The sequence below is a fragment of the Bos indicus x Bos taurus genome, chromosome 1, assembly GCF_003369695.1.
Source record: "Bos indicus x Bos taurus breed Angus x Brahman F1 hybrid chromosome 1, Bos_hybrid_MaternalHap_v2.0, whole genome shotgun sequence".
Classification (NCBI taxonomy): domain Eukaryota; kingdom Metazoa; phylum Chordata; class Mammalia; order Artiodactyla; family Bovidae; genus Bos; species Bos indicus x Bos taurus.
In genome coordinates, this window is record NC_040076.1 from 71,889,692 (window position 1) to 71,907,195 (window position 17,504).

At 40.3% G+C, this 17,504-nt stretch overlaps 1 protein-coding gene across 7 annotated transcripts in view; it reads left to right on the top strand.

The window, feature by feature from the left end:
- The first annotated feature begins 1,903 nt into the window (after nucleotides 1-1,903).
- Nucleotides 1,904-17,504, top strand: part of ACAP2 (ArfGAP with coiled-coil, ankyrin repeat and PH domains 2) — a 172,251-nt gene continuing 156,650 nt past the window's right edge. For 3 of the 7 annotated variants that reach the window (XM_027537869.1, XM_027537859.1, XM_027537876.1), the window contains exon 1: nucleotides 1,905-2,218. In XM_027537869.1, coding sequence (XP_027393670.1) covers nucleotides 2,166-2,218 — 53 coding nt within the window. In that variant the 5' untranslated portion in view covers nucleotides 1,905-2,165. Of the gene's footprint in view, nucleotides 2,219-17,504 lie in introns of all 7 variants that reach the window. The other 4 variants (XM_027537888.1, XM_027537898.1, XM_027537850.1 and 1 more) reach the window with 3 other exon arrangements.

Genomic DNA, 17,504 nt, shown 5'->3' on the forward strand with positions numbered 1-17,504 from the left:
GTTATATAAGACTTTAGGCAGGGGAAGTGAGAAGACGTAAACTTAACCTCTGATTATGGTACTGAAGATGAAAGTGGTACAATTATGATAATAGGCAACATTTACTGAATGATTACAATGTGGCACTGTGTTAAATGCCTTTGGACAGCCTCAAGACAACGCTATCAGATCAGTGGTGTTATCTTCATTTTGCAGTGAGAAAGGTGTCTTCCAAAAGGTTACATTGGTGTTGAAGCATTGACATGTTGTACAAACAGATGAGTTGCCCTGCATCAGGAATACAATTATAGAAATGGCCAACTCTCTAAATTTGACATAATGGTTACAAATCTAGAAGAGATTGTCTTGACTAACTGAAGTGCCTGAGGACACCAAACATTTAATGAGGCAAATCCAGCTTACCTCCAGAACCATGATGCTGTTCTAACACCTTCCCTGTGCATTTTCACAGATATGATTTTTAGGTTGGGTTTAAAAGTATATACTTAAATACAGTGTAGCCATGGTACTTTTTACTTACATGCCATGAATCCATGGCACATTACTTTGCCTCCAAAGTTCCATCTAGTCAAAGCTATGGTTTTTCCAGTAGTCATGTATGGATGTAAGAGTTGGACCATAAAGAAAGCTGAATGCGGAAGAACTGATGCTTTTGGACTGTGGTGTTGGAGAAGGCTCTTGAGAGTCCCTTGGACTGCAAGGACATCAAACTAGTCAATCCTAAAGGAAATCAGTCCTGAATATTCTTTGGAAGGACAGATGCTGACATTTCAGTATTTTGGCCACATGATGCAAAGAACTGACTCATTGGAAAAGAACCTGATGCTGGGCAAGATTGAAGGCAGGAGGAGAAGGGGACGACAGAGGATGAGATGGTTGGATAGCATCACTGACTGGATGGACATGAGTTTGAGCAGGCTTCCAGAGTTCGTGACAGGCAGGAAGGCCTGGCATGCTACTGTCCATGGGGTCGCAAAAAGTTGGAGACAACTGAGCGACTGAACTGCTGAATCCATGGAATCTAAGAATCAGAAGTATGGGACTGGGGGTTATTATAAGGATCAGATGATGAATATCTTACAGCGGCTCCTAGAAAAGTCGTGTATCAGGGGGTAGGTGTTGCAAATTGGAGTAAATGAGCCTGTATTCTTAGAACTCTCTCATCTTAAAACTGGCAAAGGCTACTGAGAGAAAGGCGTCAGTAAGGAGGAATGTCTTCTGTGGTTTTGAAAGCGGTTCCTCTACACAGAAAGCCCTGCCTTACATACCTGTCTAAATCCTTCTGATCTTTCCATGCCCACCCCGAATGCCAGCTCCTTCAGAAAGCAGTCTCTGGTTATATGAAAATATAAACATGGGAGATACTTTCAAATCGTTAAGTGATGAAGCCAGTAAGTGAAAGATGGACTGTATCATTAAAGTTATCCGCGCTCCTTTCCTGGCCTCAGTTTCTGTAAACTGAAAGGAAGAGGTGGCTAAGCCTATCTCTTCCTTTTATAATCTCGACTCAACCTTTTCAGATTTCTGCCAGAGCTACCGTCAAAATCAACTCTTCTTCCTTAGACCTGCAGGCGGCGGCTCCTCCGCGTTGGCAGCTCAGCAGGGCGGGGCTGGAGAAGCAGGAGAGGAGGAGGGGGGCTCTAGGGGAAGCGCGGCCCGCAGCCACGTGACTTCCTTCCCAAGGAGCCTCAGCTGCAGGCCTCCCAGCAACCAATGCGTCCCGCCTAACGACGCCCGTGCATCCTGGTTGGCCTTCGGGAATGCTTGTGGCAAGGCGGCTCCCACGGTCGCGCTGTTTATTGGCTCGCTCTACCGTCGCTCAGGCGCGTTGCCCGAGCGCCCGCAGGCGGTGCGGCCGAAAGCCCCTCCCATTGGCCGCTGGGTTTGTGGCTGGCTGGCTGAGGCTGTCAGTCCTGGGCCGTTTCCCCGAGGCAGGCGCTCTGCTGGGGGCGGGAGGAAGAGGGGCCGGACTGGGGCCTGACTAGCAGTCGCTGCCGCCACGGTCTTCGGGGCTGCTATGACCAGCGGACGACTCGCCCTCCGCAGCTCCGCGCAGCGCTAGTCGCGGCCGTGCGCCCGCCGTAGCCGTCTGCGTCCCCAGCTCAGCCGCTCCCGCGGCTCCCTCGGCTCTTCCAGTGTCCCCTGCGAGGCGAGGCGGAGGCAGGATGAAGATGACGGTGGATTTCGAGGAGTGTCTGAAAGACTCGCCCCGTTTCAGGTAACCGGCGCAGCCGCCCGTCTCCGGGCCGGCGTCACCCGGAGCTGGCTCCTCCGGCGGTGGGGGCGTGAAAGCCGGCCAGCGGAACGCGCGGGGGGCCCCGCAGTCCGCGCCCTCCGACGGGGCGTGCGGCCGTTGCTGTGGCTCTCACCCAGAGAGGGCTCGACAGCCCCGACCAGCCCTTCGTGAGGGGCGAGGCTGGGCCAGGAGGGGCACGTCGCCTCCTTTTGCCCCTTCCTCGGCCTCTGCTCAGGGCGGAGCGCCCAAGAAGCTGGGCGCACCCGTTTCAAGGAACTGGGGTGCAGCCGCGTCCCCGAAGACTCGTGCCCTTTGCGGGAGCGCGCTCTCCCCTTCCTCTGGCCGCTCGTCCTTTCCCCTTCCTTCCGCTCCTTCTTCGTTTCCACCCCCACACCAGCCCCTCTCTGAGGGAGCTTGCAGGGCACCCTCCTGCAGTTCACTTAGTTCCTCTTCGCGCTTTTCCGCTCCCCCTACCCCTAGGAAGAAGGACTGGGGGGCGAACTGGAACATCGATTTCTGCCGCTGGCTGGTCCCCGGCCAGGGGGGCTTCTAGGAAGGCGCTGGCGGTTGATTTGTACGGGAGTCGGGGGTGGGAGTGTTTGACCAGCCTTATTCTATCCACTGTGGTCCTAGACTCGTAGGCTTTGCTTTCCACCTAAGCTCTTTGAAGGGGGCACCGCTGTCGAGAGTACCGGGCTGAGGGGTGAGGACTAGGAGAAACAGTGCATTTCTGTTTTGAGAACGGAAGTAGGAGGGCCCTGAAGATTGCATTTCTGTTCCTCTTCCAGCAGCGTCGGCCCAGGAGGGCCCCGGTCACCGTCGGATGCTCCCAGTGGATCTGTCACATAAACTGACTTGGTGGCAGTCCGATTTACATGGGCTGGCCTCCCTCCCTGGAGAGCCGGCTACCCTGAGGGTGTCCAGAGCCCAAGCTCTTTCGGTTAGGGGCATCTTAGAAAACTCTTGAATTGTTTTGAAGAATGGGGTTTTGCTAGGTTGTGTTTTACACTGCATTTATAGGGCTGTCCTTGGGCCTTAAAAATAAGGCCTTCAAAACTTCCGTTAGAACAGTGACATGTCTTGAAAGCGTCTCCTGAGCATTGATGCCCGCTGATCTTTAGGGCAAGCCTGGGTTGTAAATTCCTGCATCCTCTGCCTTGGAACGAACTGTTCTCATCTTTATCAATGTTAATTTGATTTGTCCCCGCCCCCCACACTTTTTTTTTTTTTACCCCAGTGAAAAGCAAAGAAAAGTATTGTAAAACTTAATGATTAACTCCTACTTCTAAGACAGTGTCCTTTGGTTTTTGTTTATTTTTTGATGTTAATTTTATTTGGAACTTAGGGCTATTGCTTGTAAAAAGGTACACATGGTGGGGTGGAGAGAAGGATGTTGTTGGTGTTAGTTTTTAAAACTTGATGTTTTGCGTGATTAGACAGACTCAGGAGGTACAAATGGATACTTTACGACAGCTTTGCAAGTTAGATTTCAGGACTGTGTGGCAAAGGAAGTAATTTTTAAAGTGTACCTTAAAAAGTTCTATTTTTTGGTGGAATTTTTATTAATGTGACCCAGCTGTTACTGAGTAATGATGTAGTCACAATATATATATATATATATTTTTTGGTCTAAGGAATGTGACTTTGTGCTCAGTTTGTTTTGCGTTTTAAGTTTCATTTAAAAAAAAAAGTTGAGAAAAGTTATTTGGGAATGCTTCTAGGTACTGCTTTTGGTCATAAACCATGTTCTGTCTTTGTTTTTGAAATAAAAGAGTAATTGAATGTAAAGTAAGAGGAAAAGATACTGATTAAGTTGGATGGAGTATTGTAGTAAGCGTTTGTTAAGCTTTAGTATAATATCTATTCTGCATTAATTAAGACATTAGGGATTTTCAAGAGGTGTTTCCAGTATTCCATTTACTCTTGACTGCAAATTGGGAAGAGAAACCAAGATTCACAGAACTCCAATATATTGTATATGTTTGTGAGACTAGATCAGATTTGCCAGGAAATAAAAGTCTCATCATATATATTCCTAGTTATAACTCCATTACTGTGTAGGTTTCTATAGCATTTGAAAATAATATTTCAGAGGTCTTTATTCTATGCTTATGTATAAGAGAAATTTTCAAGAGCATTTTGTACTTTGATATTTTGAAGTATTTGTATCAGAAAATTTGTGACGGTTGGGCTTTTTTGACAGCAGGGCAGCTGTACTATTTATTCCTTGTAGTGTTCTGATCTGTTGTGCTGTTTTAAAACTAATTCCTATTTTTATTATCTTTCACAAATGAATTTGTGGCATTTAAGTCTGGTATGTGGACATAACTGTCTTGAATGTTGTAGAATCAATGTAAATGGCAGCGCCTGCTGAAGAAAATTTTCACCAGTGGTCAAGCTTTAAACGTTAATTTCCCTGTTAAATTGATAAGGAAAACAGGAGGAAAATTGGTTGAAATAGGGAGAGAAGGATATTGAAGTTGCAACATTGTTTTTCGTAATTTGAATAAAGTCTGTGGTTACATTTTACATTCCTGTGAACATTTTGTTTTGTTTTTAGATTGGAAGGCACATTTCTTTGTGTAATTTTGGGTTCTCTTAGTTTTTTAAAAGCCACTCTAAAGGTCAGAATCTTTTTCATTTAAAATCTACAGGAAAGTGGATGCGTTTAATTAAGTATACTTTTTAAAAGTATGTCAAAAAAATAAAGTGGAAATTAACCATTTTGACTGTTTGTTGAAGAACTTTGAACTTGTTTGGGTCTGTCCTAAATTGTATGTGTAAGTGTGCTTTAAAATTTTATAAAAATTTTATAAGAATTGTGCTTTTTCTTTATATAAACATATGGTTCACTCAGGAAGTGAATATTTTGTTTGAAATAAAGAGTCGAATTAATTAGTGGTTTTTGAATTGTGGAAAGAAAGAAAGATAGCGCTAAGCTGTGTCTGACTCTCGATATCCAGTGAACTGTGGCCTGCCAGGTTCCTATGTCCATGGGATTCTCCGGGCAGTCCACTGGAGTGGATCGCCATTCCCTTCTCCAGGGGAGCTTCCCGACCCAGGAATTGAACCCAGGTCTCCTGCATTGCAGGCAGATGCTTTACTGACTGAGCTACATGGGAAGCTTTGAATTGTGGAAGATTCGCTCTAATTTATTGCCCAAATATGAAAATGTTGCATCTTTATATGGAACATTTATTGTTTATCCTTAACAGTGTTTATTTTGCACCATTCTGAAGATTTTTTGTTGGATTCTGTTTCAGATATGATGCTTGATCAGTAACTTAGGACAAAAATCTTAAAAAGATGTTTTAGGGTGAAAGGTTTTAATGTGTGAAAGACATCACACATGTGTGTGTGCAGGTGCACATTCTGTTTTGCTATTAAGCAAGTGCCAGTCTTGACTGATGTGCTACTTATCCTTCCATATTTAGAACAAATACACTCTTAATAATTGGTAATTTACACATGGAAAATATAGTGGGCAAGAGATGAAGCAAAATGTGTTCTTATTTCAGAAATGGTAGAATGGTGTTTTAAAGTGGTTCTGTCATGAACCAAAATATAGGAATCCAGCTATTCCTTATTGCAGCTTCTAATTCTTCATTTAATGTAGTATCAGCTTAAGTTGAAATAAGGAAGAACAAGCTCTTATAACCTGCCAGATCTCATACTCTAGTATGTTTTTACAACTACCATCTCATTTAATGTTAAAATATATTATGATGGGGAATTATAATTTTTGTTTTTAAAGTGTTTAAAAAGATGCCAAACTGGATATTTTGAGAAGTTAAATTGACTTTCTTAATGGTGGACTTTCAAGTGGTGGACTTGGAAGTGAATTCACTCTTTTACTGTGTCTTTCAAGCTACAGGCTCTGTTACATTAACTAAATTTGTGTTAACTGTGTGTATGATGTCTTTTATTATACAGATATTTAAAAACTGGCTTTCATGGATTGCCTAGAAAAGTGTTCCCATTCCCATTATTATAGGATATGTTCCATTTATAGCAATTTTTAGTTTCATGTAATGCAACTGGATTTAGTTCTGAGTGTGAGGGATAATCCTATTTTATTTTCTTCCTAATGGAGGTCCTTGTCCAGATACCTTTCACTGAATAATCCATCTTTAACCATTGCTTTAAAATTATACACATATGTGCATATACATACATGTATATGAACATGGGTCTTTTTCTGGATTCTACTCTTTTCTACCAAAGTAATTGTCTGTTCTTCTGCAAATACTGTTAATATATTAGCTGTAACATTTTATACTTTGTTATGATATCTGGGTGGGTCAACTTTTCCTTTATTACTGTTTTTTTCAAAAAATATAATTCTTGAATATTTTGTCTTTATAATATTATAGCTGCCTTAATATCAGAAGATGGTATGTTTTTCTATGTATTTTGGCCTTATATATTTAAAACTTTTTATTGTGTAAAATTTCAATGATGATCCACCTACATGCTGTTTATTAGAGAATTACTTTAGATTGAAAGATACAAATATTAATAGGTTGAAAGTAAAGGATAGAAAAAGATAAATGATGCGAGCAATACCCACAAGAGAGCTGGAGTGGCTATATGTAAATAGACTTTATGATAAAAATTACTAAAGATAAAGGATATTTTATAATGATAAAGGGGTCAATCCATCAGGAAGACATATACTTACAAACATATACACTTAGCAGAGCCTCAAAATACAGGACAGAGAAGGAAATGGTGACCCATGCCAGTACTCTTGCCTGGAAAATCCCATGGACAGAGGAGCCTGGTGGGCTGCAGTCCATGGGGTCGCTAAGGGTTGGACACGACTGAGCGACTTCACTTTCACTTTTCGCTTTCATGCGCTGGAGAAGGAAATGGCAACCGACTCCAGTGTTCTTGCCTGGAGAATCCCAGGGATGGGGGAGCCTGGTGGGCTGCCGTCTATGGTGTCACACAGAGTCAGACACGACTGAAGTGACTTAGCAGCAGCAGCAGCAGCAAAATACAGGAAGCAAAAAATGATGGAAGTTAAGGGAGAAGTAGAAAATCCAACGATAATAGTCAGAGACATAATACTTTCAATAATGGGTAGAACAGCTAGGCAGATGGTCAACAGGCAGATATGAGATGTGAACAATACTATAAATCAAAAACAGATTTAATAGATATCTATAGAATACTTCAGGCTTCATATTCTTCTCCAGTACACATGAAAACATTTTCTATAAATAAATTAAGCCACTAAACAGGCTTCAACAAATTTAAAAGGATTGAAATCATGCAAAATAAGTTCTTTGGCCACAATGGAATGAAATTAGAAGTAAGTAAAAGAAGGAAATCTGAGAAATTCAAAATTTGAAAAAACCGAGTAACATACTCTTCAATAACTAGTGGATCAAAGAAGAAATGACAGGGAAATAAAGTATTTTCAGACAAATGAAAACAAAAATACAACATACCAAACTCATGGGTGCAGCTAAAGCAGTCCTTAGAGGGAAATTTATACGTATAAACACCTATATTAAAAAGAAGAAAAATCTCAAATCAATGATCTAACCTTTCATCTTAAGAAACTAGAAAAAGAAGAGCAAACTAATCTCAAAGCAGGGAAAGGGAGGAAGTAAAGAAGACTAGAGCAGAAATAAATGAAAATTGAGACTAGAACAATGATAGAGGAAATCAATGAAATTAGAAGTTGGTTATTAGTGAAAGTGAAAGTGAAGTTGCTCAGTCATGTCGGACTCTTTGTGACCCCATGGACTGTAGCCTACCAGGCTCCTCCGTCCGTGGGATTCTCCAGGCAAGAGTACTGGAGTGGGTTGCCGTTTGCTTCTCCAGGAGATCTTCCCAACCCAGGGATCGAACCCGGGTGGTCTCCCACATTGCAGGCAGATGCTTTACCATCTGAGCCACCAGGGAAGACTCTGTAGCTAGACCAAGATATTGAAGAAGAAGACTCAGTCTTTTACTTTTCTCAGGTTTCTACTTTTCCAATTTCTTAATCTAGAAGTAAATAGATTTACTACCGAAAGAGGGGACATCAATGCTGTCTTATAAAAATAAGAGAGATTATGAGAGTGCTATGAATAAGTTATTTAGATAGTGAGTGAAAGTCATTCAGTCGTGTCTGACTCTTTGCGACCCCATGGACTATACAGTCCATGGAATTCTCCAGGCCAGAATACTAGAGTGGGTAGCCTTTCCCTTCTCCAGGGGATCTTCCCAACCCAGGGATCAAACCCAGGTCTCTGGCATTGCAGGTGGATTCTTTACCAGCTGAGCCACAAAGGAAGTCTGTTATTCAAATAATAAATTACTTAAAGGAGATGAAATGGGTATATATATATATTCCTCAGTTCAGTTCAGTTTAGTCACTCAGTCGTGTCCGACTCTTTGCGACTCCATGGACTGCAGCACGCCAGGCCTCTCTGTCTATCATCAACTCCTGGAGTTCACTCAAACTCGTGTCCATTGAGTCGGTGATGCCATTGAACTGTCTCATCCTCTGTCGTCCCCTTCTCCCACCTTCAGTCTTTTCCAGCATCAGGGTATTTTCCAGTGAGTCAGTTCTTCACATCAGGGGGCCAAAGTATTGGCATTTCAGCTTCAGCATCAGTCCTTCCAATGAATCAGTCCTTCCAAATCATTCAGGACTGATTTCCTTTAGGATGAACTGGTTAGATCTCCTTACAGTCCAAGGGACTCTCAAGAGTCTTCTCTAACACCACAGTTCAAAAGCGTCAATTCTTCAGCGTTCAGCTTTCTTTTATAATCCAACTCTCACATCCGTACATGACTATTGGAAAAACCATAGCTTTGACTAGACTGACCTTTGTTGGCAAAGTAATGTCTCTGCTTTTTAATAAGCTGTATAGGTTGGTTATAACTTTTCTTCCAAGGAGCAAGTGTCTTTTAATTTCATCACTGCAATCACCATCTGCAGTGATTTTGGAGCCCCAAAAAAGTAAAGTCTGTCACTGTTTCCATTGTTTCCCTATCTATTTGCCATGAAGTGATGGGACCAGATGCCATGATCTTAGTTTTCTGAATGTTGAATTTTAAAGCCAACTTTTTCACTCTCCTCTTTCACTTTCATCAAGAGGCTCTTTACTTCTTCTTTGCTTTCTGCCATAAGGGTGATGTCATCTGCATATCTGAGGTTATTGATATTTCTCCCTGCAGTCTTGATTCCAGCTTGTGCCTCATCCAGCCCAGCTATTTTCATGATGTACTCTGCGTATAAATTAAATAAGCAGGGTGACAATATATACTGCCTTGATGTACTCCTTCCCCGATTTGGAACCAGTCTATTGTTCCATGTCCAGTTCTAACTGTTTTTTCCTGACCTGCGTACAGATTTCTCAGGAAGTGGGTCAGGTGATCTGGTATTCCCACCTCTTGAAGAATTTTTCCACAGTTTGTGGTGATCCACATAGTCTAAGGCTTTGGCATAGTCAATAAAGCAGAAATAGATATTTTTCTGGAACTTGCTTGCTTTTTCGATGATCCGACGGATGTTGGCAATTTGACCTCTGGTTCCTCTACCTTTTCTACAACTAGCTTGAACATCTGGAAGTTCACGGTTCACGTGTTGTTGAAGCCTGGCTTGGAAAATTTTGAGCATTACTTTGCTAGCGTGTGAGATGAGGGCAATTTTGCAGTATTTTGAGCCTTCTTTGGCATTGGAATGAAAACTGACCTTTTCCAGTCCTGTGGCTACTGCTGAGTTTTCCATATTTGCTGGCAATTGAGTGCAGCACTTTCACAGCATCAATTTTTAGGACTTGAAATAGCTCAACTGGAATTCCATCACCTCCACTAGCTTTGTTCATAGTGATGCTTCTTCCTAAGGCCCACTTGACTTCGCATTCCAGGATGTCTGGCTGTAGGTGAGTGATCACATCTTCGTGATTATCTGGGTTGTAGAAAGACACAAACTACTAAAATGGTTCAAGAAGAAATTGAAAATCTACGTGGACATAAGACATTGAATTAGTAATCAAAAAGCTTCCTCAAAAGGAAAACCCAGACCAAGATGGCTTCACTGATGAATTCTGTCAAATATTTAAAGATGAATTAACAACAATCCTTCATAAACTCTTCCAAGAAGTAGAAGAGGAAGTCTTGCTTCCCAGCTGATTCTCTGGGTCCAGTATTACCCTGCTACCAGAGCTAAAGATATGTTAAGGAAACAAAGATATAAGAAAAGTACAGTTCAATATCTGTTATGAATACAGGTACAAAAGTCATCAGTAAAATATTAGCAAACCGAATGTAACAACATATAGAAAGGATTTTACAGCGTGACCAAGTGGGACTTATCGCAGGAGTGCAAAAATCAATGCAATAAACAATAGAACAAAGGATAAACACCATGTAATCATCTCATAGATGCAGGGAAAGTATTTGACTAAATAAAACCCATTTTTATGATGAAAATACTCAATAAACTAGGAATCGAAAGCTTCCTCCGCCTGGTAAAGGACAGCTGTAAAACATTGTGAGCTAACATCTTATTTAATGGTGAAAAAGTTTTTCTCTAAGATCAAAAAAAAGTTTCTTCTTCATACTTCTATTCAACAGTGTAGTGGAGCATGTAGCCAGAGCAGTGAGGCAAGAAAGAAGAATAAAGGAAAAAATATAAGGAAAAAAGTAGTAAATTCATCTCTACTTAAAAGTAGATTAGATTATATACACTTGTGTCTTGATATCCATGGGAATTGGTTCCAGGACCCCTGCAGATATAAAAATCTGTAGATGTTCAAGTTCCTTGCAAAAAATGGTATAGTATAGTCAACCGTCTGTATCTGTGGGTTCTGCATCCAAGGACATGGAGGGCTGACTGTATCTTGTATGTAGAAAATCTTAAGGAATGCACACAAATCAAACAGAACTAATAGGTTCAACAAGGCCACAGAATACAAGACCAATGTCAGGATATACCACAGTTTATATATTCTCCTATCAAAGGACATCTTGGTTGCTTTCATGTTTTGGCAGTTATGAATAAAGCTGATATTATATTTAAATAAAGGTTTCTGTGTCAACGTAAATTTTCCTCTCATTTGGCTAAGTACTAAGGAGACAATTGCTGGACTGTATGAAAAGTGTTGTAAGAATGTTTAGTATTTCAAGAAACTTCCAAACCTTCTTCCAGAGTGGCTGTGCCGGATACTTTATCAAGAACAGTGATTGAGAGTTCCTATTTCTCTACCTTCTCACCAGCATTTCGTGTTGTTGTATTCTGAAGTTTGGGCATTCTGATAGGTATATAGTGGTATCTCATTTTAATTTGCATTTCTCTGATTGTGTATGATGTATAGCTTCTTTTCATGTGCTTATTTGCCATCTGTGTTTCTTCTTTGTCAAGATGTCTTTTAAGGTCTTTGAACCATTTTTTAATTGAATTGTTTGTTTTCTTTTTTTGGCTGCTTGTGGGATCTTATTACCCCAATGAGGGAACCAACTCACATCCCCTGGACTGCCACGTCCTGATTTGTTAGTTTTCTTACTGGGATTTAAGAGTCCTTCATACATTTTGAAAAACAGTCCTTTATTAGATATGTAGTTTGGAAAATTTTTTCCCCAGTCTGCAGCTTGTCTTTATTTTCTTGATTACCTTTATTTTTGATATGGAAATTCCCTCTGTCATTCATGTATTGGATTTGCTTTTCTTGATTTTCATGTTGTTGTCTTTTCTATTTGCTTATTTTGGCAGAGTGCCATTTCCATTACTCTCCCTCAAAAAGGTGCATTTTTTGTTTGTTTGTTTTAGACTTTACCTGTATGGAAATGTATATAGGATTGTAGACTGAAACCATTTTCTTTCAGAATTTGAAGGCATTGCACCACTGTCTTCTGGTTTTCAGGGTTGCTGTGGGCAAGTGGTACTGTTTTTATTTCTTGATTTTTATTTTTTGTTGTTGTTTCTGAAGTTTTTTTTAGATTTTTTTCTTTACTCCTGATATTCTGAAATTTCATAATGATATGCCTTTAGGTGGGTATTTTTTATTTATTGTCTTGGACACTTCCTCTCAATCTGAAAACTCATGTATTTTAGTTCTGAGGAATCATATTATTTCTTTGATAATTTCTTTCCCTCTTTTTTTATCTTTTATTCTTGTATTCATATTTTGAATGAATTCTTTTTCTCCCATTTCCTATTTATCTTTTTGTTCTGGATGATGTATCCAAATTATTTCCTAATCTTAGTTTTCAAAAATTCTTTGTTATTCTGAATATATTTATGTATATGTATGTGTGTGTGTGTATATATAATGAAAGTGAAAGTGAAGTTGCTCAGTTGTGTCCCACTCTTTGCGACCCCATGGACTGTAGCCCACCAGGCTCCTCCTGGAATTTTCTAGGCAAGAGTACTGGAGTGGATTGCCATTTCCTTCTTATGTATATATATATATATATGCATATATATATATATATATATACACACATGTATATATATGTGTGTGTGTGTATAAATACATATATATGTGTATGTATATGTTTTAACGTCAACCTATTCTTCAAGGGGCTTTCCAGGTGGCCCAGTCGTAAAGAATCCTCTTGCCAATTCAGGAGACGTGGGTTCGATCCCTGACCCAGGGTTCGACCCAGAATCCTGGAGAAGGAAATGGCCACCCACTCTAGCATTCTTGCCTAGGAAATCCCATGGACACAGGACCCTGGCGGGCTACAGTTCATGGGTCACAAAGAGTTGGACAAACTTAGCTACTAAACAAAAACAAATTTTTCAAGAGCTTTCCTTATACATCTGAAGAAATTAGTCATAGTGAACAGAAATAATTCAATTTCTCTGAATTATTTTCCTCTAAAGTTTTGATTTGTTTGTTGTTGTTTGTTTTGATCTTTTAGAAATTTTCTGTTGATCTTTGGCTCTCTGTTTACATCAAAGAGGCACTTAAAAAGTTACTGGAAGTATGCTGTATTTTGTTATGGGTTGTCTGGCGAGTTTTACTACAGGGTAGTATTTTCATTGGGACCACTTCAAATGTCAGTATTTTTAGGACTTTTCTTATTTATCCTAAAGAGCCATCTTCTATTCTTGGTAGATAGAATGTAAGTGCTGAATTTCAGGAAACTAGCTAGGAATATTCTCAATGAGATGGGAATACTAGACCACATTACCTGCCTCCTGAGAAACCTGTGTGAAGGTCAGGAGCAACAGTTAGAATTGAATATGGAACAACAGACTGGTTCAAAATTGGGAAAGGAGTGCGTCAAGGCTGTGTATTGTCACCCTCATTATTTAACTTACATGCAGAATAGATAGTGATAGTGAAGTCGCTCAGTCGTGTCCGACTCTTTGTGACCCCATGGACTGTAGCCCACCAGGCTCTTCCATCCATGGGATTTTCCAGGCAAGAATACTGGAGTGGGTTGCCATTTCCTTCTCCAGGAGATCTTCCTGACCCAGGGATTGAATCCGGGTCTCCCACATTGTAGGCAGATGCTTTACTGTCTGAGCCACCAGGGAATATATCATGTGAAATGCTGGGCTGGATGAATCACAAACTGGAATCAAAATTGCCCGGAGAAATATCAACAGCCTTAAATATGCAGATTATACCACTTTAGTGCCAGAAAGTAAAGAGGAACTAAAGAGTCTCTTGATGAAGGTGAAAGAGGAGAGTGAAAAAGGTGGCTTAGAACTCAGCATTCAAAAAATGAAGATTGTGGCATTTGGTCCTATTGCTTTATGGCAAATAGATGGGGAAAATGTGGAAACAGTGTCAGATTTCATTTTCTTGGCTTCTGAAATCAATGCGGATGGTGACTGCAGCCGTGAAATTAAGACAGTTGCTTCTTGGAAGAGTAGCTATGACAAACTTAGCATATAAAAAGCAGAGACATCACTTTGTTGGCAAAGGTCCATATAGTCAAAGGTGTGTTTTTTCCAGTAGTCATGTATGGATGTGAGAGTTGGACCATAAAGAAAGCTGAATGCCGAAGAATTGATACTTTTGAACGATGGTGCTGGAGAAGACTCTTGAGAGTCTCTTGGATAGCAGGGAGGTCAAATCAGTCCATCCTAAAGGAAGGCAACCCTGAATATTCATTTGATGGGCTGGTGCTAAAGCTCTAATACTTGGGCCACCTGATGCAAGAGTTGGCTCACTGGAAGAGACCCTGTTGCTGGGAAAGATTGAGGGCAAGAGGAGAAGGGGGCGACAGAAGATGAGATGGTTGGATGGCATCGCTGACTCAGTGGACATGAGTTTAAGCATACTCAGGGAGATAGTAAAGGACAGGGAAACCTGGCGTGCTGCAGCTCATGGGGTCGCAAAGCGTTGGACTTGCCTTAGTGACTGAACAACAATAACCAAGCTACAGAAGGGGCTGGAGAGGGCCTGTGGTGTAGGGACTTCTCACTGGAGTTTCTCTCTCATGGGGAATTTTTAACTTAGTTTTAATTAGTACTTTAGATTTTAGTATATAAACCTTTACAGAAAACAAAGCTCCCATTTTTTGTCAGGATGGGAGAGGGGTAGTCATATCAAGTTGGAGGACTGGAGTGGGGATCTGAAGAGTCTGGTTGCTCCTTATGAATATAAGATTTCAACTAATTCTGTTTTCACCCTCCCTCCTCCTCCCAACTCCATCCCTGTATTTTGAGGCATATGCCATTTTCATGCCTCTAACCGTTTGGGGCTTCTATATGGTGAATCTTCTTTCTTGAAATTGGCTTCACCAGTGTACTTTGATGTCTCAGGGTTTGGCTTTTTCTGGTCTGAGTTACTGTTCTTTTATTTGCCTTTCAGTTTCTAGAATTGTGCTGCTAACCATTACTGTTTCTATTTTTTGTCCTTTGTATTAACTCCCCACCTTCTGTCATTTTAATTAGATTTTTTTGAGAAAATGGAGATAAATGGGTGTATTTTATCTGTGATGTTTAACTGGAGGTTGTGTGCTGTTGGTATGCAAAGCACAGCTTCTACTGGAGAATACTCTTTTATGGTAGTGAATGTAGACCCAAGTAGGTGGGTTCTGGAGGCTGATTACCTGTTTCACTTCTCTTTCACTTACTGATGTTGAGACCTTGGGTAGGTTTCTTCTACCTAGGCTCAGGGAGAACAACAATGCATTACTGCAAATTCAAAATGCCTTTCATGGAAGTAGGTGAAGAGTACACAGTTAATAATGCTGAGTCCCCTTCCTCTATCTCTTGTTTTCTTGAAGAGAAGCTTGAATGGTTTACTTAAGGTTGCTGGCATGCTCATGTGGTAATAATAAAGGGTTGGAAGAATCTAGTATGTATGAAGGATTAGGCATGTTACTTGGAAACATGAAAATCATCTGTGCTGTGGATGATGAAACAATGGAAGTAGAAGGATAAACTTCGCTTTGTAGAAGGAGAGCAGTAAAGGTCCTTAAAAAGCACCGGAGGTAGATTTTATGTGTAGCGTATTTAAGAAGGAAGGTTGAACAAAAGAATAATAGGAGGAGGAGAAAAACAGCTAAGGACACAGTGCCTTAAGGATTTAAATCCTGAATGATGACCAGACAGAGGAAAAGCAAAGTGATAGGTGGTGGAAGAAAAGTACTGTGAGGAAGTGCATGTACTTGAGAGCACATGACTCCTTTTCCATTGAATTATAGCTAGGCTTTGGAGGTTAGACAGGTGAGATGACGCAAGTTTAACATCTGTAAAGATTTGGGTAAATGAATACATGAGGAAATTCTTATAGAAAGGATTGACTTGACTATACTTTTGTAGTAATTTGTACCTGAAATACAGCAGGATTCTTTGTTGAAATACAGTCAGTTTTTCTGTTTGAAGTTTTTATATTTTCTGTGATGCCACAGACATACTCAAATTTAAATATAAATTTTTTTTTCACTGCCTAAAAAGTTACTCTTCAATGTTGAAGTTTAAAAAAATGGCAAAATATTGAGAGAATGGCATTGAAATATGTATAATATCATATATGAAACGAGTCGCCAGTCCAGGTCCTATACACGATACTGGATGCTTGGGGCTGGTGCACTGGGACGACCCAGAGGGATGGTATGGGGAGGGAGGAGGGAGGAGGGTTCAGGATGGGGAACACGTGTATACCTGTGGCGGATTCATTTCGATATTTGGCAAAACCAATACAATATTGTAAAGTTTAAAAATAAAAAAAGATGGTAAAATAGTTCAGCCAAAAGCAGGCACTAGGACACTCAACTTCACAGGATTTAATTTGTACATATTTTAGCGTCACTTTCAGATGAGATGTGGGCAGGGTGTGCATACTTTTTAAGTTGACTCGTGTAAAATTAAAGTTGATGGAACTAATAATTTTGATATTTTATTTCTAGTCAGAAATGTGTTCTGTTTTTGGCTGCACCTTGCTTCTTGTGGACTTCTGTGGTGTCTCAGATGCTAAAGGATTGGCCTGCAGTACAAGGAGACCTGAGTTCAGTCCCTGGGTTGGGAAGATCCCCTGGAGAAAGGAATGGCTACCCATTGCAGTATTCTTGCCTGGAGAGTTCTGTGGGCTGAGGAGCCTATTGGGTTATAGTTCATGGGGTTGGCAAAGAGTAGGACACAACTGAGCCACTAATACTTAATTACTTGGGTTTTGTGAAATCTTAGTTCCTTGACCAGGGGTTGAACCTGTGCCCTTGACAGTGAAATTGTGGACCATCAGGGAATTCCCCATGTTCATTTTTAAATAAAACTTTCCGTGTTTTAAAAAATAGTTTTTAACTTGGTGATATATTGTTTTACTTTGATTTTCAGTTTTATGTTCAAAGGGAAGCTTTATAGTAAGTTAATCCATTTATATGAATTTTTGAATCAAAGTATTTAATTATAAGGAGACTAGATGTTATTGGTTATGGTCAGATAATAGTTTTATATGAATGAAATGAATTAAGATACTTCTTAGCACGTTTATCATACTGTGAGCACCTCCTATGGCATTTATCTACTGGGCAAAGAGCCATCTCTGTTTGTCTGAAAAAGCCTTTGTTTTTCTTTGATGTTTGAAAGCTATTTTCCCAAAGCATAGAATAATAGGTTGGCTTTTTTTTTTAAAGCACAATGTCATTTCATTGTCTTTTGTTTATATTTTTATCATTTATGTTGCAAGTTTTTTTGTCTTATTATTGCTCTTTGGAGCATAATGTGTCTGTTTTCCTCTGGCTGCTCTTAAGCGTTTTTTTCTTTGACTGACTTTCAGTTTTAGCTTGATACATGTAGATGTGGTTTCTATTGTCATCGTGCTTGGGGCTTGTAGGGTTTCTTCAATATATGGGGTTTGTA